The sequence below is a fragment of the Maylandia zebra genome, linkage group LG20, assembly GCF_041146795.1.
Source record: "Maylandia zebra isolate NMK-2024a linkage group LG20, Mzebra_GT3a, whole genome shotgun sequence".
In the NCBI taxonomy this organism is placed as follows: Eukaryota; Metazoa; Chordata; class Actinopteri; order Cichliformes; family Cichlidae; genus Maylandia; species Maylandia zebra.
The window spans coordinates 11,897,975-11,922,064 of record NC_135186.1 but is presented as its reverse complement, the minus strand read 5'-3'; the positions used below and the strand labels follow the sequence as shown (position 1 = coordinate 11,922,064).

The window sequence follows — 24,090 nt, the reverse complement described above, 5'->3', positions numbered from 1 at the left end:
AAATTCTGCTTTTAAAAAGAGAAATTAAGTTAATCAAAACTAACTGTGGCATCCTTGACTGATGCTTAGGTTAGAAATACAACAGCATCTAATGTAGTATTTCTGAATGAATCTGAATAATGTCTAACTAAACTCAGTTTGCTGGACGTTTCACTGCAGCTCCTTTATAATCATTCCTTCTTCTAATGCTCTGCTTTGAGAACTCACTTTTTGTTTCAAATAAATCCAACTTTTACTTTCATACAGTGTCTGTTGTTTATTTCATGCATTCGATTACCCTCTGGAAAACCTGCTCCAGATATTTACCATAGTCATATCTTTGTGTTTATTACGCCTGAAATATTAAACTATAAGGGCATCTAATCTTTCACTGACATTTTGACATTAACCTATTTGTAACATGAGAACAAAGTGGACAGGCTGTTTGGACTAGGAAATGACATGAAAGATTTGAAAGTGCACATTTAATGCTCTACATTTTTATTCTTTTACTCTGCCTTATCTATAGGGTAGCTTTTGTATGGTTCACTTTTCCATACGTTCATCCGTTTCTACCATTTATACAGTAGAAAAACTGATGGATGGATGGTTTAAATATAATCTTTATGTATCCTATAATTGCCCTCAGTGAGCTTCCAAACAACATCCACTGTTTTAGCTCCTGTCCCTTTAAGGCCATCTTTTCTTAAAAGCAGCTATTCTCTGATTGGCTGCCATAACAGAAGGCGGCTGTGCTCACAGCCACAGCTGTGTGCCAATCCTTCCTCAAAGATCCCAGGTAAACGAAAAAACAAACAAACACTTGACTTTTAGTTCTGTGTTTATTTCAAAGTGTTGCACTCAGATCGCCTTCATGTCTTTATTCAGAACACTAATATCCTACAAGTATTGAATCTACAAAAATGTCTCCACTGAAATGAGATGTAGGACATATTCTACCTAATATGTACAGTATAATCTGCTGTTTACAAAAATAAATGAGTAAAATGTAAAAAAAAAAAACAAAAAAAAAACAGCAGCTCATTTCTGTTGCATTGTAAAACAGAAATATATCTGGCTGCAATGGGGCACATACTGCCACTATAACTGACATGCACATCAGTGAGTTTATTGAGTTCATGTTCTTTTTGTCCAGGTTAGCTCCGGTGGTTCCGGTGTAAATCACTTTAAGAGCAATTTAAAAGTCTTTCTTATCTATGAACAAAACTGTGATAATGAGGAAGGAGATGTAACTCCGGTAGCAATAAAGATCTCTGGATAACAAGTACAGTACAATAATTTAACAGCTTGCGGTGTCATCAATCAGTCTGACTTTCTACTACAAATGACAGTGGGTCTTCTTTATTTTATGCAATTAAAGAAGCGATCATCACTGAGAAAATATATGCTTATATATAAATATATAAGGTCTGATTATAAACATGAGCTCTAATCCAGCAAATTTTGCTGCCATATATGACAAAAAAGGACTCGAAGCTGAGGAAATTATTCTCTCAATTCAAGAACACTGATGACTTTTTCTTAGACATCTTCTTAGCACGGAGAAGGAATACAGATGGAAAAATAATGAATGAATTCATGATTTCTGAGGCTCACTAAATAGCGAGCCATATTATTTGTGCAGCCACATGGACGTTTTTACCTCGCTTTCTAATGTAAAATTTAAACCACAGATGTTAATGCAAGGGCATAAAAAGTACATGTCATTTTATGACAAAGATGTCATGTAGCACAACTGGTTAAAAATACTGACATCTGTATATGGGGTTTGGCTAGGAAATTTCAGTAGAATACGCAAATGTCCTCCGAGTTCTGTCTTTATACTGTCTCTGAAAACGGTGCGCCTTTTGTTATCATAAAGCTGTTAACAATGAAGAAGTCACTGTTTTGTTGAACACAGTTCACATAACTTTACGCATAATATAAATGCTCTGTTTACCGAGACTGTACTGAAATGTAGTGTGGCCTTAAAAAAAAAAAATCAGCGTCAAACTCTGGGGAAATCCGTGATCGTGACGTCACTGTGTGAAGGCAGCCGGGAGGCGGACCTGAAGGAGGACGGTTCACCTAACTCTACAGCGTGTCTGAGCAAAATGTAACATGGATGAGGAGATCGCTGAAAGTTGGGAAGAAGCTGCTGATAGTGGGGTAAATAACAAATGTCTCAATGTAGCTTCGGTTAAAGACACATGTGCTTCTAGGCGATTCTTTTTAACGAAGGGGTTAGCTTTAAGAAGTTCCCATAACGCTGTTCAACGTTAACGGGTCTTACGGGCCAACAATGTGGCTAAAGCTAATGTTAGCTGTAAGAAACTTGGCGAACAAGTAGCAATAGCTTGACACTGAACCAGGCTTAACGCGGACTTTGCCAAGCAAACGACTGAAGCTGTTTGGAATAATTTCGCGTTGAATGTCGTTAATGTGCTAGATTTTTAGCTAACGTTGGCGAGCTAAGCACTATGGCTTCTGACGCGAGCTAAACCCCGGAATTCCAATTGAAATGCTAAGGTTCAAGTTGGCTAATGTAATGCTAAGCTAGCCATTTACTGCTCGCGTAGAAAATGTGTCAAAATAAAGTCAGTTTATTTGTCGGCAGGTATAGGCACTTCGCAGAAGAGCACCAGAGTCCATATTCCTATCTAAATTTGCCTCATATTCATTTCGGCATACATTTTTAAAGCTTAAAACATCTTGGAAAAAATGACATCCCCGCGGTAACGTCAGAGCCAAAGCAGCCCGTGGATGGCGACAAGTCAATTTAAGGAGGAAATTTGTCAGAAAGTGAATATAAGCTTCTTTAAATAGGTACCGCTACGTTGATGTTCATTGTCGTGGGGCCTGATTGAAAGTGGTTGTATTGTTCAGCGTGTTCTCCCCCTCTCCTCACAAGGCCAGGCTGTTGCTCGACTATTTCGGCCATGTTGTCAACTAGTTCCCGGTTTGATATCTAGTTATGTCACCCAACTGGTCAGTTGGTATCACTCAGCTAACAGTAGGTAGCTGTAGTCACGGTAGTTTGGCAAACGCTCGTTAGCTGGTGACGTCACGAACGTGGCTCTTGGTTGGGGTTGGCCGGAACTTCAGAAGCTCCTCAGGTTGAACTTGCGGGTTGATTTAACGTATCTTGCTGGGGGTTCGCCGGTACCTCTGCTAACATCTACATTTAGTTTTCGTTGGCAACATCAGGCGGCTAATGTTAGCAGGCGGAACACTCACTCTGTTATGACTTGGCAGCTGCTGTGCACATGTATAAATAGCTTGTAACTGAATCCCAACTTCAATCCACTTTCCCACTTATTGCCTGCTGAACTTCTTCCTATCTTGAAAGTTTCATTTGTTTATATGTATCCCCATGCATGCTGGTTTTCCACACAGGAAATGGAAAAACGGTTGGAAGAGAAGCTAAGGATCAGCCAGAAAGAAAAGTAAGGATTTTAAAGGTTGAAGAAAAATGTTATTTGTGTTCTTATGCTTCTTGCTGTTCCCACTATACTTGTACCATTTATAGCAATACCTGCTTTTGTTAATACAACTTCTTTTAAAGACTTTAATTCTATCCTCTAAACTTATTAGCACTCATTTGTAGCGGCCTCTTCCCATCTGTCATGTAAGTAAATTTACATGGACGGCCTCTGTTGTTTTGCTTCCAGGGATTCCAGCAATTCTTCAAGATCTCTGAAGAAAACCATGGTAATACAGGACGACTCCTTACCAGCTGCACCTCCACCCCAGATACGCATTTTGAAGCGGCCTGCGAGTAACGGTTCTCTGACCTCGGGCCCGAATCAGAACAGGCCTACACCGCAGGTCAAATCCCTGGCCCAGAGAGAAGCAGAGTATGCCGAGGCCAGGAAGAGAATACTGGGCAGCGCTTGCCCAGAGGAGACGCCACAGGATAAGCCCAACATAGACAGGTAATACTCATCAAATATAACTGAGGCGTTTTAATCACAACCTAACAAAATGCTTGCTTACTTTAGGGAGCTTAGCAGTCATTTGACAGAACAGCAACCTATGCACAGGCACAAGTATGAAGTTTGTGTTTCAGTCTAAAATGCAAGGGAGTCTCTTATCACAATTTCAAAACGGGGTTGTTTTTATTTACAGTTTTGATTTGACACTTGTAATCTATACTCTTGGATAAACAGGAGCTTTGAGGACACGGTTACTAGGATGGGTGGACTTCATGTCCTCCCGCTCTGAAGATTACGGCTAATTAATATATCTTTTGGTTTTGGTTGAAACTTACACTGATCACAGAAAGCTTCCTAATCCTTTGCATTACTTAATGTGACATTATTTGAATAAAAAAGAGGAAGTTCTATTCATTTGATTTGGGTTTTGCCAGAATCAGTGTTAATGCAACCAAAGTGCAGTGGTGTAAAAGTTGAAAGTTTGTTTTTTAAAGACAAAACTGTAAAATCGTGTGCTGGTACTTGTCTCTCGTGACACGACAGGAATCCTTTAAGTAGGACAGTTCTGGAGTAGGACGTCCATTCAAAACAAAAACTATGACTGAACGTTGCCAACTGGCAGTGAGTTGTGTGCGGTTTGTGTCAAGCTGTTGGCATATGGAAAAGACTGCTGTCTCTAATTTATTCCTGTTTCTTTTTTTCTTTTTTTTTTCATGCCAGACCAGGGCACAATAACTCTACACTGCCTTCAGAGGACACCAGATCAAACAGTCACACTGTCCGGCAGCCAACCGGCCCAGACGGCACCCAAGGGTTCCGACAGCACAGATAAGTGCACCTAGAGGGCCCCCCAGCCCCTGAGGGAGAGAGATAAAGGGTCTCTTGAGAGCAAATGCAGTACTGTATTCTTAAAAACGTCTTCCTTCAGTTCCCTACGTACACGGGGATCTATAAGTAAAGCATCCTTGCTGTCGGCCTCTTTCACAGCCGTCTAGGACCGACAGGGAGCGAGGAACTCCAGGAAGAAGTCCAATGAAAACATGCTCTCATCTCTCCCCACTTCAATCTGTTTGGCACTGTGATTATGGACATTTTCTGGACTCACTGTGATGTTCCCCTTTAAGAAAAGCCCCTCACCTCCATCTGTCTCCCCTCCGGTTCTAAGTGGCTTCGTCAGAGGATGCCAAAAGGACAAACAGAAAGACTTAAACAGAGGAGGAAAAATGAGGGGCCATGTTAAAATGAGATGAGCTGGTACTTGTGCAGCAGCTTTCTCCCAGCAATAAGACGTCACCTTTTTGTGTTTTTAATTTTCAGTTGTTGGCTCACTAAATTTTAATCTCATCTTTCTCTCGCTTGTCTTTATCAAATCTAGGGTTGTTCTGATATCTAACAGGTAAAAGTATGTCTCTCTCACACACACATACACCGCAAGAATCTGTTTAGAGCAGCTTTTTATATTGAGTTTGTTTTTTAAAATAAACATAGCATTTGCTGTTTTTAAGAAATAGGAAATATGTTTTCCACCTTTATTTGGTGGCAAAATCTGACAATATTACATGTTGGGTTCTTTGTATGGTTTAAACACCTGGAACTGCAGCTGGTGTCTAAAATGCACACACTGCTAATGAGTACTTGACTGAGATTTTAGATTTATCAGGACACAACCTAATATGTAAATTGCCATTTGTTTCTTAAAACAGGGGTTAGGATTTATGTGGAAGTTGTATATCTGACAAGGTATGTTTACGTTTTTTTTTGTTTTTTTTTTTAAAGCTTTCTGGCTGTCTTCCTTAGACTGTCATTTCATTTCTATTTAAAAGTAAAGGCAAAAAAGATGAGATGTTGGATTGAAGTCCATTTTAAGTAGCTTTCCTGCAGTTTTTTCTTTAAGAAGAGGGCAGCAATGTCAGAGCAGTATTTTTTAACTAAAAAAGAACCAAAAGCCCTTTTTTTTAAAATCAAAAACTAATAAAACAACAACCTAAAAATCATTATTTGAAGGTGATGTTGGCAGCAATTTAAAGAAGGGTCAGATGGTGAATTTACTGCTGTACCTCTCGAGCCTCACTGTCTTAACTCCACCTTGTTGGCGCGTGCTTCTTTTCTTCATACACCCCACTGAAGTACAGCATGTAGGAACTCAGGTCAAGTGAATGAGGCTGAATGAATGAATAAGATTGTATTTTTCCAGCAGGGTTGATTGCTCATACAGCTAATGTCCGTATTTAAGCTTGGGTTGGCACTTAGAAACCGTGCTCTATAAATTGCAATGTAACTGAAATGATGTCTATGCCCCAAGGTGTATGAATGTTGGGTGTGTTTTGTTTTTTTTCCCACCGTCAGCATTTTAGTCACAAGAATGGTGAGTGATGGTCCACTGCTTAAATGGAGCAGCTAGCTGCGATCCAGAGAGCAGTTGCCTGTGTGGCTTTCAAAGACCATTGTGTTCAATAGATTTATTTTTTTTTATTTTTTTGGAAACAGAGGAGATTTCAAAGCCATATTAAATGGTGTGACATAAACACAAAAAGTTCTTACAGTGGTTGAATTCAGCTTGTGCCTCCTGTATCACATCTTTACTTCCTGGGTTTTTTTTTGGTTGTGTTACTGTATTTCAAGAAACTGAGGGTGAGTTCACAGTACTGGTAAGCGATTTTTTGTTCAGGAATTCTAACGACAGAGCAGGAGACGGGTTTAGCCAAGTGCGAACACAAACTGCCTGTAAATACTTTAATAAAATGATTTGGGAAAAAAAAATGTTTACGTTCAGTGCTTTGCATTGGAAAACACATTAAATTCATGGAAATAACTTGTTAAAAAAAAAACGCAGCTTAAATAAAAATAGTTTATTATTGAAGACTTTGCATTGTTGGTCAAGTTGGGGATGTAGTTTGGCTCAGATTACAGTCACGGAAGGCCAAGCAGATGCTAGCTACAGCACAGAACTGTATCTGTGGGGGTCAGAGTTTGATTGAGAGGCGGCCATGATGTAGAGTCTGACAGAAGAGAGTCCAGCTGTTTATACTGTTTCTTAGACGGACGCTTCCCTCGCAGCAGTCGAAGGCAGTTCAAAAGACCCAGGTCTATCAGCACCTGGGAGGAAAAAACATGGAAGTGGTAGAATAATTCAGGGAATCTGTTGATATACAGTACTGCACAACAGTACTGAGGCACCCCTATACTTTATATTTTGCTCAGAAAATGACAAATTATTACTGTCTCAGGTCTGGGCTGGATTTCTGTTTATTTTATGTTCATCTAATATAAGTTACTTTTTAGACCCAGCACTTCTTTTATAATGGGAAGTGTGTTTGTTTGGGGTTTTTTTTTTTTCTTTTTTTTTGTTTTTTTAAAAAGCAAGTCTGTGTCCAAAGAAAATTTTGAAAGAACTTCAGAGTCTTGAACTATTGCTCAAGACCTACTTTGCAAAACAAGCCTGGCTCCTTGAAAGCAAAGTATAAGGAAATGAAGTGTGAAGACTTTTGCACAGTATCATATCTCACTTAAAGCAATGAAAGCATCATTATTACTATTACCCCATTTAATTTGATCCCTCTGTCCCACTGCAGCCTCCGTTTAACAGTCTACAAGATGGTATCACAAACCTTGACACCGTGTGCCCTCTTGCTTCTTATTGTTCCCTCACTGTTAATTATTTTTATTTTTTTTAAGATGCTTATCTATTTTATTTAACAAATGTGGCCACAGTTGTTAAATAATGTTCTATCAGTTACATCAATTCGCTAAAGAAAAATCCCATCTTCTTTATTCAGGCCTTCAACACCTCTAGAGTGGACTATGTGTGGTTAGTCCAAAATGCTGCTGTGCATCTTTTAACAGGCATCAGAAAGCATGGTCACATCACTCCTTTGGTCAGCACTGCTGCTTTTAAAATGTGCTATAATAAAAAAAAAAAAAGTCTACAGTAGGGCCTTATTCTAGCAAACATGTTCACTTTAGAATATTACGAGCTTTCTATCACAGCCACTTTAAAGATGTCTGATTTCGTTGATTTTGCTGTGTAGTTTAACAGACGGGGAATCTGGGAAGCTCCGTACAAATCACTCACCTCCACGACAAAACAAATGAGGAAGTTGAGAGCAGCCAGACTAACGAGCAGCAATTTAAAATTCATGTCAGAGATGTTGTACAGTTGAAGTAACCGGCTAAAGACAGCCCCAGGATACAACACCAGCCAGGTTGTCACACCAAACTGGACGAACAGCAGGATAAGGAAAACCACTGGGAAAAGGAGAGAAAAAAACACTTGTGACTCAACTGTCCTGCATCAGTGATAAGTTTCACTAATGTTGAACTCAGTATGACTTTCATGAATAGTTCTAAATTTGTCCAAATGTATCGCCCTCCCAAACTGAAATCATCCTCCTTTGGCATTTGAACATGTTGACTCACTGTTGTGGTAGAGGGGTTTCTTGTGGGGGTAGCTCTTGGTGACCACCACTGACATGATGATGTACTGGAAACCAGATATGTCAAACACACAGGTGTTTTCGAAGTTTGGCAGATTGGCTGTTCCGACCTCAGTCGCATTGAGAGGAATATACCTAAAAATGAAGGAAGAGACAAATAAGAGTTAAAGTGCAGAACACGTGGGATGCTCTTTTTCTAAATCTGCATCTGAACACACAGAAGTCAACGTAAACAGTTTTCTTGAGGGCAGTCTGATGAGAAATAAAAGCTATTTTGCTGACCACTCCTCTGAGGTTGTGATGAAGAGCGCAGCCAGCTGGCCCAGAGCAATCATGCAGGTGTGGATGAAGAGGCTGCCCAGTACAGGCAGGGCCAACAGACTAGCCGCGGGTCTGGAAGGGTACAGCTCTTCACTAGGGCCTCCTCTTCCCATCACAATGGCCAGCAGAGTCACCAGAAGAATGTCACAATACAGGAACTGCTGGTCTGCTACGCTCGTCTTCACCTGGACACACATCAAGAATGATTATTTAGGGGAGAAAAACAAACTTGTATGATTTAGGACTTTGTTTTGTTTTCATGCAGATCAAGTCAACCGGACTGTGGTTCTGTTTGGCATTTGGTGTTAAGAGACTGCACAGGTCACATTTTATGGGCTACCAAAGTGTTCAATATTAAGTGAAAGAACATTTTCCACATTTTAAAGTTGGAGCTCCACATACACAGTCATTTCCATTTGCTTCTAAGAATAACAGTTAAAACTGCTTTTTTTGACGAGAGCTGAACAGAATGCAGTGTGCTTTCGCTCATGCCGTTTTATTAAAGTTTTTGGCCACATTCATTTCTCACTACCTGTAGACCAGGTTGTACTGTTTTGTTTTTTGGGGGGGGGGGGGGTTTGACCCTTGGCACCGAGAAGTCCAATCAAGCACTTGTGATAACTTGCAATGAATGTTTCACATCGCTGTGGAGGAACTTTGCTCAACTTTTCTTCGGAGAACTGCTTTCATTCAGCCAAAGCGGAGGGTTTTCCAGCATGAGTGACCTGGATGACCTTCAATGAGCTCTTGGAGTATTTTTGGTAGGCTTGCTGTAGGTCCACCACTGTTCCGAGTTTTCACCATTTGTGGATCATGTCTCTCTCTGTGGATCCCTGGAGTCCCAAACCATCAGATATTTAACCCTTTCCAGACTGACAGATGTTGATTAATTTGTTTTTAAGCTGCTTTTTGAGATCTTTTTGCCTGTTTCGCCTTGTCAAACAGGTCACGTTATTTCCTTATCCAACAGATCTGCTAGTAATCAGGCCTGGGTGTGAAACTGAACTCATCGTTAAAAAAAAAAAAAATGCATCTAATCACATTAATTCATAATTAATATAGAGGGTGGGATGAAGAGGGGGTAATAACCATTTCCCACAGGGCCAGGTAGGTCTGGATAGCCGGATAGCTTTTGGCTATCCAGACCTACCAAAATGCAGGTATCATTACACCTGTTTTGTGTCATCTTTGTCTTTGCTTATCTGAAACATGTGTAACGTTTATTATGAGTTATTTATACACATATTTTCATACATTTTTAGTTTATTTCAGTCATTTTATCCATAAAATGTATGTTTTGGTTTATTTCTACAATGGATGAAAAGCTGGCAATAAATTGCAGCTTCATGTTTAAGGTGATCTACGGGGACAAAGCAGAGAAAGATGAGGGAGTTGTGATCTGCTGATACTCACTGTGTAGAGGATGATGACGGAGCAGAACTGAATGAGGCTGTAGAGGGCCATGTATCTAAAGAGACTGAAGGAGGTGACCAGAGAACATCGTCCCTCTCTGAATGGAAAAAGAGTAGGACGGGGAAAAAAAAAGGACAGATCTTTTTCTTTTTGCAGACACAAATGAGAAGTTTGGTTGGTTTTCAAAAAGACTTCCCCCATCTGCTTTGTGTTTTCTAGGCTTTTAATCTCAGTCTTTACCTGATAAGCAGGGGCACACAGCTGATGTTTTCAGTTTTGGAAGTAAAAGGTGAGGCAACTGAAGCCTCAGCTTCGGAAAGAGAAACCCCGACATCAGCAGCTCTTAGTGCCCCGCAGTCATTGGCCCCGTCTCCACACATCCCCACTCGGTAGCTTCAGAAACAGTAGCAGTATTTCACAGTTAATGTTATAAAAATGATTCCCTTTCATTATATTTCTACTCTGTTTTATTTCCCATTTGTTCTCCTTATGTGTCAACTCCTTTCTAGTTTGTGTATGCTGCAGAAACTGTACTCACTTCAGTTTTTGCAGCTCCTTCACTAGCTGGGTTTTCTGGTCAGGGGCCATGCGTGCAAATATCGTGGCTCTCATCAAAACCTGCAGTGACAGCAGGTTAAAGTCATTAGCGTGCAAATATCGTGGCTCTCATCAAAACCTGCAGTGACAGCAGGTTAAAGTCATTAGCGTGCAAGTGCGGTGCACTGTCAAAGTATTCCTGTTTACACAGTTTCCATTACCTTCGGCAGATACTCAGGGAAGTGGTCACAGAGGACAGCAAAGGACTTGCCATTGATAGCCAAGTGATAGACAAAACCACCCTGATACAAACCCTGAGAGAGGAGGAGAGACATCAGTAACAGTAACTCGAATGAATCCTGCCAGTTGAAAAAAAGTAGGCCATAGCTGGACTTGTTATGCATACAACTGTCATAGAAACAGAAAGCATTCAAGCTGTTTAGAAATGTGTTGACATGAGAGAGAGATGAAGATCATACCATTTCATTTGCCTTCAAAGCTGCACAAATTTGCTTCCATTAAAAATGAACTATAACCAGGCAACAATATGAGTCCTCGACTTTACTTGAGCACTGAGGTCATTTACTTCCATGTTTGCAGGCCACAGGCACAAACACAGAAACCAGGCGTGACATCAGTGAGCAACACTTCAACCGGAACTCTTTCACAACGTAGCCGTTTCATAATTTCATAGCTGCTAGTATGACTGTAACAAACATTTTAGCAACAGAGTACAATCTAGAGTGGAGTGTCCCATTTAAGCAAGACCAACCTGAGTGATGACCTCTACTGAACTTTGGCCAGAAAGAGCCGCTTCCTCCTCCAGGCTGAACCTCAGGGTGGGCATGGACTGGGCAGTGTGGGGGGTTGCAGTGATGAATATCACCTTCTCGTCAGATCCCACCATCCCACAGGTTTTTGCTACATTAACTGCTGTTAGAACATTGTCCCCTATGGTTAAAAAGACACACAAGATGGGACAAAAAGACTTTTAAAAAACCCATCTGTGTCGATTCCTACAACTTACTATCTTATAACAAGAAATATTATAAGTTGCACGGTCAGTGATGAATACAAAAACATTCCTCACCAGTGACCATAATGCTGCGAACGTTCGCCTTTCTCAGGATGTTGATAACTTTGGCACTCTCAGGCTTTACCAAGTTCTTCATCATCAGCAAACCCAGAAAGTGCATGTCTTTCTCTACTTCCCCTCTGTGGACAAACAGCTTGATCAGCAAACATATTAAACTATTATAGATCATTTTTTTAAAAATGGATAAGTTTTTGTGCCACAATTAAGCCAGAAATATAGACTATGTTCTTACCGCTCAATGGTGCTTAAGTTAGAGTTCACATTTAATGGCTTGTAGGCGACTGCGAGAACCCTGAGGCCTTCACTGGAGAAGCTGTGCAGTTTGCTGGAGAACTGTGCTGGAACTGGAAATGCAAACATTCCATTTTGGACAAATGTCATAAAATAGGAAAACGTACTGCAAAAAAACAAAACGTGAGTAAATGTCACTAAAGCTATAGTTATGATTTGTGTCAATTTTGAACCTGTTTGAGTCTGGCAGAGGCTCGCCACCATCTCTGGAGATCCTTTGATGAAAGCAAGAGCTGAGCGCCCCCCGTGGGTCACTGTCACCACACTCATCCTCTGCAGGGCTGAGGAGAAGGGAAACCTTTGTACAATTGCCATCGCCTCATCCGTGGACTGAGAGCAAAATGAAAGAATAAATGAAGACTTTCGGCAAGTTCTTGATCTTTCCAAATGGCAGACAAAGCAGACAAAAAAAAAAATTACGCTGCTTAAGCTTACGCGTTTTCATTTATCCACCTGCCCTGGCTACATCTGCTTACCAACTGTCTTGCATTAGAAAAGAGGCACAAACCAAGTACATCTTTCATTATCAGCAGCCGAAACACAGGAGCAACTATTTGAAAAACAACCGCTGCCCATATAACAACTTTACAGTCAGTAAGCATTCGCTTTAATAAATCCTACTGATCAACCTGTATCAGTGATAACAGGGATACTCACTGCTCCATAAGCTTGTTGATCTGGTGGTCTCATTACTGCCAAAACTTTGTGGCCTCCAAACTCTGCATTTAGCACACTGCCATCTCCATCTGGCTCTTGAAGAGTCTGCAAAATCAGAAAAAAAATGAACTCCAATTCCCATTAATGTTTTCAGATTGTGAAACTGAAAGAGCCTCCAAGCATACATTTTCATCAATTATTTAAAAAAAATCCAAATTTTTAAATGAGATGCATGCGAGCTCAAGCACTTTGAAATAAGTAACACGGTAACATACCCAACCAGTGGACTCGACCATCTTAAGCTCCAAAGGGTCTCCGAGGAGCTGGCCACGCAGCAGCGCAACAGTGTGACAGCAAGCCAAGCCAGACCTCAGGTGCCCCGGAGGCAAAAGCCTGGGCTCAGGCACCAGCTCTGAAAAACCGGCAGGCCCCGCCTCCAACACTCCCCACACATCCAGACCCTCCTCTGTCAATGTTCCTGTCTAAGAAAACAGATGTACAAAGCACCAGCAACATGTAAAGTAGCTGTGGTTCATCTCTATGTACACAGCACACTTCTAGCAACACTCTCCCTCCTCACCTTGTCAAAGCAGAAGAGTGAGACCTTGCCACAGATGTTGATGCGCGGTGGACTGATGCAGAAGATGCCACGTTGCTTCAACCTTCGCTGAGCGTAGATTGTGCCAGTAGTGATGGCAGCAGGCAGAGCGGGAGGCACTGCAATGGTTACAATATCCAGACTCCTAATAACCAGCTCTGCCCAGGTCACCTGGATACACATCCAACCACATGTCAGTGATAGTATTTTACTATGCGAGCAAAACATGCAGTCACTAGAGATGCCACTTACATTTGATCTATAGAGGACCACAAAAATGTAAATGGTTCCAATGAGAGCTGCAGCAGTGAGATGGGGAATATTGGAAAAACTTGTTATTGGGTCAAAAGGTTTCATGTCTCAATGATAACCAGGTTGCTGTTAAAGCTCTTACCAACTGAAGCCAGGATGAGCAGGAACTTGACGGCATCTCGGTAAAAGCGGAAGTCGATTGGCTGAGGATATAAAATGGAGCTGACCAGGTCACCTTTGGCTGTGAAAAACCCTGTGGATAATCCACATACAAACAGAAGTGGTTTCACTTGGTGTATAAACAGTTTAAGTGCCAAAATATATTGAATGTATAATTATTTGCAACTGTAAACCCTTTTATATTTTCTTTATACTCATGTTTATTAATCACTTCAGGAAAATCTGATCCGTCTTGCCTCAGTGAAAAATATTTCTGCATGGAGTCAAAGCATCACAGGGTCCCTTCAACTTGCAAAATAAACTCTAAAAGAACGAGTCACATCATCGGTTTCTCTACTCACCGGTGCTTGTAACAACAGCAACAGCCCCACCACCTCCTGGTCTTCCTCCCTTTGCCTGAATGAGCTGCGTACCGGAGAACAGGGTGTGTCTGCGCTCAGTGTCTGAGCTGTACTTCCTATCACTAGCCTGCAGTGGAGTCTTGAGCACGGGGACACTTTCGCCTGGACACAGATGACAAGAGCAGATTACTGCACACATTCCTCAAAAGTCAGGCTATAATAAGAATTAGTAACACACCTTTATGACCAAGCGCCACGACCATTAGTTGGTCAAATAATAAAAATGTGTCTGAAGCAAGTTATGTACCCTCTTTTGGACAGACTCCTACACTAAACATTCATTGAATAACTAGCACTGACATGTAAAGTAGTTTGGAAGTGAAGAAAATCCCTTCTGATGGCCAATTTGTTGCTTTAGTTACACTCAAGGTTGTGAAATGTGACTTGACTCTAGCCTTGATAACACTTTTAAATTAGTCTTGTGGGCACGACGAGCAAATAACATGACGACTGAGGAGCACAGCCAATCGATTTTGTTTTTCCACACATTAACTCCAGATGCGGAGAATCGGGTCAGGACCTGGTTATGATAGTTACATAGGGACATTGTTAGAAACTGTCGTCTCTCAAAAAGCAGGAAATTGTCTGCCTCACATTTATTCTCACTACTGGAACGACTCAGTTTGGTTTAGGCCAGGGTGCTACCTGGTTAGAACACACTGAAGGCATGATGCAAGATCTACGAATTCATCCGACTATTACCCGTTTTAAAACATCATATGGGCCACAGAGCTATCATACACTACACAGACTGGCAAATAAAATGTCCAAACATTTGCTCTCACGTGCACATCTGCAGGATGTCTTAGAAAAGTTCAAAATGGCTGTTTGAAAATGTCTTTAGGTGCTGTTAAGGTCAATTAATTACCTGTGAGCATGCTCTCATTGACAAGACACTCCCCAGCCAGCAGGGCAGCATCGCAGGGCAGCAGCATACCTTCCTGAGGGATGATCAAACAGTCGCCGGGGACCAATTCCACTGAACTCACACACTCCTCCTCTGAGAAAACACACAGTCCAGTACAGATGTCTATGCGAAGGCTTCTGGAGTGACTGGTCAGAATCAAAAACCTACTGAACATGATAATTTCACACTTCCTTTGCAAATGTTTGTCCTCGTGACCAGTCCTGCACTAATGTGCTTAATGTAGTACTTTTCTCTGTTTCTGCATGTGTAACCTTATAGGCAATGTGGAACCAAATTATATTTTCTCACTCTCTCTTTTTTTGTTACATTTCTATAGCTGCTGGATATTTTTGCAAACTAGTTAAACAAACAAAAAGCTCAGCTGGTTTTTGCCTCAAGGGAACAGCTTAAAGTTTCCCTGGGGAGTTTTTCTGTTTGCACTCAGCGATGCTTAGTAGAACATGTTTGTATATGAGATAGAATAACAAAGTTACACAACTACAGCCGGTAAAGCACATTGTCAAGGTCCTTGTCCACGTAGGTGCATAAAGAGAGGACCATAAAGGGAGGACAAGCATGTGCCAGTTAAACCGTTTAACAAATTACTTGTACACTGTAACTGGTCCAAATGATCAGACCTGACATTCTGTTTTAACAGGGTGCATCTGTGGTTTAAGAGTTAGCAACTGTTACCGACACAAATGAGTTTCATTTAGTTTGAACACTATTTTTTTATCTCATCAGCAAATCGAAGTGTTTTTAACTGATAAACATGCTCCTCTCAGTGACTGTCTTGGCTTTAACAATTAAAACTTTTTAATATTATTTATTATTTATTGAGCATATCGACTGCTCTTCCATCTTCACATGAATTACATTAGTGGACTCCTGTCAAAGTTATTTTAAGTATCAATCAGTTAAACATTCCACAAATAATTGTGTTTCTGGAAAAAAAAGTAAATTCATATTATAAAACATCTGCTTAAAAAAACAAACAAACAAAAATACCCCTCACCTCCCGACTTTCTGCGAATAGTGACGGTTGTGATTAGCTGGGCCATGTTGCGAAGCGTGATGCTTTGCTGGTCACAAAAACATAAATACCATTATTCTCTCGTTTCTGTGCTTAAACACAGTCAGTTACAATTCCAGTGTGTTTCTGATAACAGGCTCACCTTCCGGGTCTCATAAAGTGAGATACCGATGGAGATGACAGAGATAATAAATATACATATGGCATAAATATAATACTGATCAACCGTCCAGAGGATGATGCTGAACATCTGGAACACATAGAATGGGTTGAGGATCTACAGAAACAAAAAAAAGAGTGAAAAAAATATGTTAAAAAATATATATAACTGGATGCATCATGTGAGCTTTTTAAATAAATTATTACATCAAATATTTAAAAGCCAAATGAAAAAGAAATCGGTATGAAGGTAATCATGTATCCCACCTCCTCAAACAGCAGCTTTGGGTAAGGCTTCACAGGCACATCAATAAGATTTGTTCCATATATGGTTCTCCTGAAAGAAATCGTGCATTTGATTATTCAGCATGGTCCTCTGAGATTAGGGAATGTGTTGTGTCCATGTGTTTCCTACCTAAAGCTCTGCTCCAGGGGACTCAGTCCCTTTTGGGAGCCATGCAGGTTATTGCAGGTCCAGTCCTCATTGAGGACACTATAAAAACAAATTAATCCACTTTTTTTTTCCACAACACAACGAGTGCATTAGACTATTAAAAGAGTGAGTTTTGGGGGTATGTTCTTCTTTTTATTTAAGACACACAAACTCATGAGTCTAGTTTAGTTGAATCCCACTGCATTATAGTTTTTTCCATACCTAACGCGACAGAACGCGCCTTTCCTATCCACCCAGACGTAACGCAGTCCTTCAAACAGGTAGTACCGCAGCAGTGTTTTCTGCAACACAATAAAGCTGTCAGATCTTGGAGAAGTACCGTTCAGGACAAAAGGTTCTGCTGAAACATCTGCTTTACCTCCTCTTTGTACAGCTGAACTGTATCTCTGGATTCGGTATCCTCTGACTGTCCAAGCAACTCCAAACTGGAAAGAAACAACCAAGTTAGATTAGTTTTGTTTAACAGTTCTCTTAGATATATGTACACAGTTGAAAGGCTTAGGGTGTTGTGTGAATATATAGACAAGTAGTTCACCTTCCCTCCTCCATCTCCTCTGTAAGGACCTCCACCACATGCTGCTGGCCAAAACTGTCCTGAAGGAAAAGGTTACACAAATTCACCAGTTAGAGTTGGAAACTGGACACTTTCTTAAAGCAAGACAGGAAGTATCTAACAGAAAACTGCCATTCAATCTAGGTGATCAGAACATCACAAAATAAAGTAAAGTAATAACTGTTCAGGTTAGTGTAAGCAGGAGTATTTCACTAAAAAGTTCCAGTACTTCAGTGATTCACCCACCTGCTGTTCAAACCTTCTGTTTACATTTGGCAGCCAATCTGAAGACAGTTGGCGTAAAAGGAAGCTGGTCTTAATGAGAGAGGAGCTAAAAAAGCTTGTTTCAAACTGTGAATGCAGGACACCAGGAATACAAAGCTGGAGATGACGCCCTATTTAAAACTTTGGAATGGAACTATCATTGCATATATTAGCGAGCATATATATTTTTTTAAAGTTACGTAAAGTTACGCTAGTATGCTGGATGCCCTTCCTGACGCAACCCCAAAAGGATTTTTGTTTCTTCCTGGAATCTTTTGTTGGAGAATGTGTAAACAACTATACATAATACATATACTAATACTCTATGACCAAGCCAGTTTTTGCAATAAGAAGCCTAGATTAAGTCCTGCAAGGACAATGTGGAACAAAGTGATAGGCAGTGATAATAATGCCAGCCATCAGGTTGAGTTTACTTCAGCATAGGAACTGTTTGATTATCTCACTCTGAGAAGCAGAATATCCGCCAAAGCCGGAGGGCAGGACTTGCAGCGGGCAAAGACACCAAACCGTGGGCGCCAGTGAAACACAAGCAGGAGGAGCCCTAAGGACAGCAGGGCAGCCAGTCGACACAACCACACCCGCCAGCGCACCCACTTATACCCCTGAACATCCTGGTGGGAGAGAGAACCAAACAGGATTTCAGGTTCAAAATCAGACTCATTTTCACATCCACACAGCGGTTCATTTCCATAAATCTAGTCAACTTATCATTGGTGGCATTGCATGTTAAAAAGCCACTGTAGGAAGCCAGATTGTGTCTTGTATTGTCTTTGGAAGTGATACTAAAAACCACAAATGATAGAAGTTATTTATAACAAGGCCACAGAGACCAACGCAAGTTCTGCATCTACAGGTGACAGGTGCTGGGCACAACATCAAGTCATCAGTTTCTGCACTTTCACTTATACAGCATTTGATTTTCCCAGTTTAACCTTTTCTTTTCTATATCTATCTAACTCACAGCTAGATAACAAACAACACACACCACAACAGGAATCAGAAACACTGAGTAGGTTCTTACCATGTGTGTGTCAGGACTCAGTAGGGGGTCTCGAGGACTGGGTGAGGGGAGTCCGCTCTGCGGCTCCACCACACTACCTACAGAACAGGATATGCAGGGTGAATGGTGCGCCTGTTAAAACATTAACATGAACCAAGCAGCATAAAACACACACACACACGCGCGCCTTCAAAGTCAATATTGACAAAACGCAGTGCAAAGCTTGTGTCCGGTCCATGCCGCAAACTTGAAGAAGACTTTCTTTAATGTGAGACATCCTGAGCAGGAATTCAGATACAAATATTAAAAAATGTTTTGCCTCTGCAATGTAGTCTAAACTGAACAGGGAGAGCTCTCCAGTCCAGGACAGTGCGGGTAAAAACATCTCACAGTTGTTCATCTGTGTACTTCTAAATAAGTAAGATCACAATGTATATGATTTTTAGGAGATTCAAGAGTCACCATAAACTCTAATAAAGTCAATCCGCGCATCTCATTAAGCTGGAAACACTGAGGTTTTACGAAGACATTAACTTTACAGCGCGAAAGAGGTGAAAAGCTCGCTATAAACTCATACCGATAACAGCGAAAATCAAAACAAAAGCACAATAAACGACGCTATTTTCAGAACAGACTTCCGCTTCCAAACAGCTGGCTCGTATCGAAAAGAAAACCACATTCCTTTAATTTGAAAACACAATTTAGGAATAGACTGACCTTACCGTCAAAGCGCGATTAAAATTAAGCCTTTTCCCGAAAGTTACGGATCAGACCACCTTGCAGTGGTGCTTCGGCTCCCTGTAGCCTGCACTGATCCGGGCTCTTCATGCTTACGAGTCTAACCGGCTTCTGAAACAAACCCGTCACACGAAACGTCACCCGGAAAACTGCAGACAGGACGTTCATTTTTATTTATTTTAATCTAGTTTTTTTTTTTTTATCATATCTGAGACTACGCATGCGGACAAATGGACAGGACAGTTACATTAAAAAATGTACTGGGGAAAGGGGAATCTTATCTTATTATTATAAAGGTAGCTAACAGCCCACCGCCCCGGGTGAGGTAACCATGGGAACGGCACAGTAATTAAATCGCACCTGAGCACAGTATGAGGGCCATTCAATACCTCACAGCTGTTTTCTGGCACAGACATTACACTGCTGCTTTCCCTTGTTTGAAAACTAAAAGAACGAGTTAATCTGGTTCATACCCGCGCGCGCACACACACACACAAACACAGCAACAGTTAGAGACAACAACACAATTACGTTTCTGTGCTTGTTTGCGCCACCAGCTATCTTAAAATACACTGGATGTTGCTGCAACACTGTGGACAGTGCTAGCTGAGAAACAGTGATTGCTCTCTGCCTTTCTTATCGTGTGCTTTGCTAAGATAAAAGACAAAGTGGAGATAGCAGAGGGCTAATCTGCGCCTTTCCCAGATCACCTACCCATCTAGTTTATGTCCCAGTACACCTTAGCTACATTTAACTACATTTCAACAGATAACAAAAGAGAGAAACTCTACGGAGGTAAAAATCTACATTTTTAAGGGGAAAAATGCCTTTTACAGCCAAATGTTTTAACTGGTTTATATCAAACTTCTGTCTTTCTATTAAAATTATAATTAAACTGAAAACAGTGCTTTGTCAAAATAATTTTCAACATGACTCCTGACTACCAGGGTTTGCTTCTAGAAAGACTTACAGTTGCTTACCTCATTTCATTTCAAGACCAAGATGATATTGATTGGAAAAACAAGAAACACACGCACATATCAAGTTATCATTAAGACAATGTATTGTGCATGATACCATAACTGCTGCATGTTCATAATAAGAATATGATGTACGACACACGCATGTACACACGCACACTACCCTGACCACAAGAAACAACCGAGTCATCTGTTCTGCCATGCCTGTACTGCAGTCATGTGGAGGATTATCTAAGTTGGGCAATTTGACCAAATCACATGCTCACTTTGGTTGAACTAGGCCATACTCAACCAAAAGAAGCCTGTAAAGTATCAGCTATTCATTCACCACAGTGGGCCTTGATTTTGAAGTCATTCACCACGGTTTTCTGTGTACCTAACTATTTGGAATGGCTCATTTAACGACATGTTGCTACTCACCAGCTTCTACCAATTTTCTTTGTAAAAATCAGTGCTTGATTTCATCCGGTTAAGAGTCACCAACTCATTCAAATATGTCACCCATGTAAGGTGTCATCTCTTTACAAAACTTAAGAAAGCCCAGACTTTCAATTTCACGATAATACAGAACTTACACAGAGTAAAATTTCTGCAGTGTCTCAAAAAGGAAATGCCCTGTGTGCAAAAAAAAAAAAAGACTAGACAGACACAAGACAGTCATCTGAGCTGAGGATGCAAAAACAAATCCTTGAAATTAAATAACCCAATACTGGGTGTTAGGTATTTTAGTACCATGGTAGCATTTACTGGATATTGTTTTATAGTGACATTATACAGGAAAACTCTGTCATTCAATAAGGCCCCTTTGTTTTAGTTATTTTTCTCTTTGACCCAAGAATTGATGTGTGAGAATCACAGGCTGGTACAAGGTTGAAATACCACAGAGATCACTCCCTCAGCTACATTAGTTTCTTAATCTTTTAGACGCCTGTTGAAGGCCAAATGGTTTGTTTCAGATTTCACTAATGAAAGAACTCTTTGTTTTGTGCCTTGAAAATATGTCGCTGAGATAATCACAATTGTAGCTGAACTGATACACTACACAAAGGATGCTTCTTCACCCAAGGGCAGGAAGACGCTCCCTTATCTTGGTCTGTACTGGTTTAAACTGATAATCTGCTGTCTCATGAATTTTACCCTCTATATAAACTGTTGTACTTGTGAATAAAGTTGAGTCACTTTGGGAAGACAATCTAAAGCAGTCTCTGTTTTCTTGTTCTCCCAAGCTGCTCCCGAGCTCGTACTAACACGCTGAATGGCATGCTTGAATATTACTTGAGAATATATTTGACTGTGTTACAGACTAAGGGACATTCTCTGCTGATAGGTGAAGGTACATTCTCTGCTGATAGACGTCCACGCCTCGAAGAAAGTCGATCCACGGATTAGGCCTTGGAAACCGTTTCCTTCACTGGGCTTTTCTGCCGGGACCAAGAGTCCGTACACCCAAAGGATAACCTTGCCATCCTGATATGGCCAGTAAATTCCTTTGTTACATCTTAGCAACTTAGAAACAGTTTTAGCAACAACAGCAGTGAAATTTACTGACTCGGAGCCCAAACAATACTTTATGAAACTGCAAAAGGGCACACAAACTGAAAGGTGCTAGTATCTGCAGCTGCAGCAGATACAACAGCAATACCATAAGTAACAGTAAATTGAGGAAACAGTAGTTTCTGTAGTGCTTTTGTAAGTAGCAAAAGTAGGGCAATGGTGAAGTCTTTAGATTGCCAAGGTCTAAAGGGATAAGCATTAATTCATCTCCAGGGTATTATGTTATTGGCTGAAATTTCACAAGAACTTGACCGAAAAATCAGTGGCAGCAGGTCTTATAGAGTGAATGTTGTCAGTAAGTATGGAGGAGGTGAGAAGAGAGGTAAACAATGAGTGTCTACAGGGTGAGGCTTCTGTTATGGTTGGGTCTGCATTTCATCTAGTGGTGTTGGGATCTTGTCAAAACTGATAGAATTATAAATGGAGCAAAGTACCATCAGATTTTGACCTGCCATACAATGCATAGAATTGAAAATGTCTGATTGGCAATGGGTTTATGGCAATGGCAAGTGCAGTAAAAGCACACATTTATAGAAAAACACAGAGTAGAACACTATCAGTCATGAACTGGACTGTCCCCAGAGCCCAGACCTGAACATTATCAAAGCAATGTAGGATCATCTAAACGGAAAACAGAACAAAAAGCAGCCAACATCCAAAGAAGAGCTTTGAATGTTCTTCAAGAAGCCTGGAGAACTATTCTTGAAGACTACTTAAAGACATTTTTATGAAAGATGCCTAACAGAGTTCAGACTGTGCTGAAGAATAAAGGTTACTTCCTAGCTTGCTAGAACTGTAAAAACTAGGTTGCTGCCTTATATACTGTATTTTCATTTACGTTTGCACATTTTTCGATAAATCGCTGCACCTTTTTCCCATTTTTCTACAAAAATATAAAGAAATGAAAGGTGGTTCGCTTCACATTAGAGTTGAATTTCCAGTAATTCTGGATGCTTATCTTTATTAGCAGCCCTTTGTCCTTTGTTGACACTATACTGACATAGTACACAGTCGATCAAATGAAAAAAATAAGAAAGCGGGACCTTAGTACGCAAGCTGACAGAAGATGACCGTTAGTTTTTGCCATCAGTGGCCAACATTTATCCGTATCTAGCCGGCGAGATAACAGAGTTGTGGCTAACAGTTAGCAAACACAGTGTGTATGTTTGCAGGAAACATTCCCTTTAAAGCATCCGCACTTACCGCTCCCGTTCATCCCGTCGTCAGGTCCCGCATACCTCTCATACCATCATAATGTTAATGACAAACAGTTTCCTGCTCCCGGTCATAAAAGCTTCTTTCAAACCATGCAGCGACCTAAACTACAATGACACATGTCTACGGATAGCCTCCTCGTCCAAAATTGTGACGACGCAGAAATAGCATTAAGTTAAAGAGCGTGGTACGCGAAGCGGTGATGTTTACTGCTGGTTTGGTAAGGACCACAAATATCTGCTCATTTCTTTCACGTGGCGCCTTTTTCCAAATAAAGCCGTCATGATATGCGTGAACAGTTGTTGTTTTAGGTGCAGTTCATGTGGATCACGCATATCATGACAAAAACAACACGTCATGATTACATGTCCCTAGAATGAAAATTGGCATCCAACAAATTAACTTTGGCCTTACACAAAAGAAAAGTTTACATTTTTATTAAATGGCCAAAAATAACAAATAAAATGCTATGACCTAATATTGGAAAACCCGTTTAATTAAATATAAATACCAACCAATCGTATTCAGCCATCGCCAAGAGTAGAGGCGGGTGGATCCAAGGGCGTAGATTTTGTTTTGGCATTGGTGGGGACGGATGATTCAACCACCGAACCACCTTTTTGTCTTTGCTTCTTGATAAAAAGGGAGAATATATACTTGCCTACATATGCTATTCTACATGCTTTTAAACCATTTAAAATTGCAATTCATAGTTTTATATGTTAATTATATAATGTTAAATTACTATTAAATGTATTTTACTTCAGCCATATTCCATATAAATCAGGTATCATACAAAAATAAAAAATAGCTTCAAATACAGTCATGACAATAAAAGAATATGACTTTAAGGACTTAACAACATTACTTCAGTTATATTACACCAACATCTCTTATATACATTAGCACTAAGGGAACACTGAATGACCTGGTGGGTTTTGTCCATAAAACTACTCATCTAAAATTACCACAAAGTAAAAGATTTCTCAGCAAAATTATGCAACATTTTAGGCACACTATAAAAACATTACTGATGAGTCACTCATCAGTAATGTTTGTTGGGTGAGTGCATTTTTAAAACAATTTCTGCAAACTGCACTACAAGGTGGAATATTTGCA

General features: G+C 40.5%; 2 protein-coding genes across 5 annotated transcripts; one reads left to right on the top strand and one right to left on the bottom strand.

Moving 5' to 3' along the window:
* Positions 1-1,993: 1,993 nt before the first annotated feature.
* On the top strand, positions 1,994-5,755 carry szrd1 (SUZ RNA binding domain containing 1). The gene is made up of 4 exons (XM_004575408.5): positions 1,994-2,148; positions 3,376-3,425; positions 3,651-3,914; positions 4,635-5,755. The coding sequence occupies exons 1-4, from the start codon at positions 2,101-2,103 to the stop codon at positions 4,744-4,746; spliced, it is 474 nt and encodes a 157-aa protein (XP_004575465.1). The 5' UTR covers positions 1,994-2,100; the 3' UTR covers positions 4,747-5,755.
* Positions 5,756-6,743: 988 nt separating this feature from the next.
* atp13a2 (ATPase cation transporting 13A2) lies at positions 6,744-23,193 on the bottom strand. 4 transcript variants are annotated; one of them, XM_004575409.6, is made up of 29 exons: positions 22,960-23,193; positions 18,506-18,582; positions 17,928-18,095; positions 17,182-17,240; positions 17,005-17,071; positions 16,848-16,927; positions 16,608-16,685; positions 16,460-16,529; positions 16,176-16,310; positions 16,016-16,082; positions 14,962-15,093; positions 14,034-14,195; positions 13,655-13,765; positions 13,513-13,559; positions 13,243-13,431; positions 12,938-13,144; positions 12,663-12,767; positions 12,179-12,335; positions 11,947-12,058; positions 11,709-11,833; positions 11,391-11,569; positions 10,840-10,932; positions 10,620-10,699; positions 10,322-10,474; positions 10,082-10,178; positions 8,630-8,853; positions 8,331-8,482; positions 7,987-8,159; positions 6,744-7,010 (listed from the first exon to the last, which is right to left on the bottom strand). In XM_004575409.6, exons 1-29 carry the CDS (start codon positions 22,970-22,972, stop codon positions 6,846-6,848), a joined length of 3,477 nt encoding a protein of 1,158 aa, XP_004575466.3. In that variant the 5' UTR covers positions 22,973-23,193; the 3' UTR covers positions 6,744-6,845. The 4 variants fall into 4 exon arrangements, with proteins under 4 accessions (XP_004575466.3, XP_076734944.1, XP_076734943.1 ...); XM_076878829.1 differs by lacking the exon at positions 22,960-23,193 and adding an exon at positions 20,203-20,313; XM_076878828.1 differs by lacking the exon at positions 22,960-23,193 and adding an exon at positions 19,202-19,459.
* Positions 23,194-24,090: the final 897 nt, after the last annotated feature.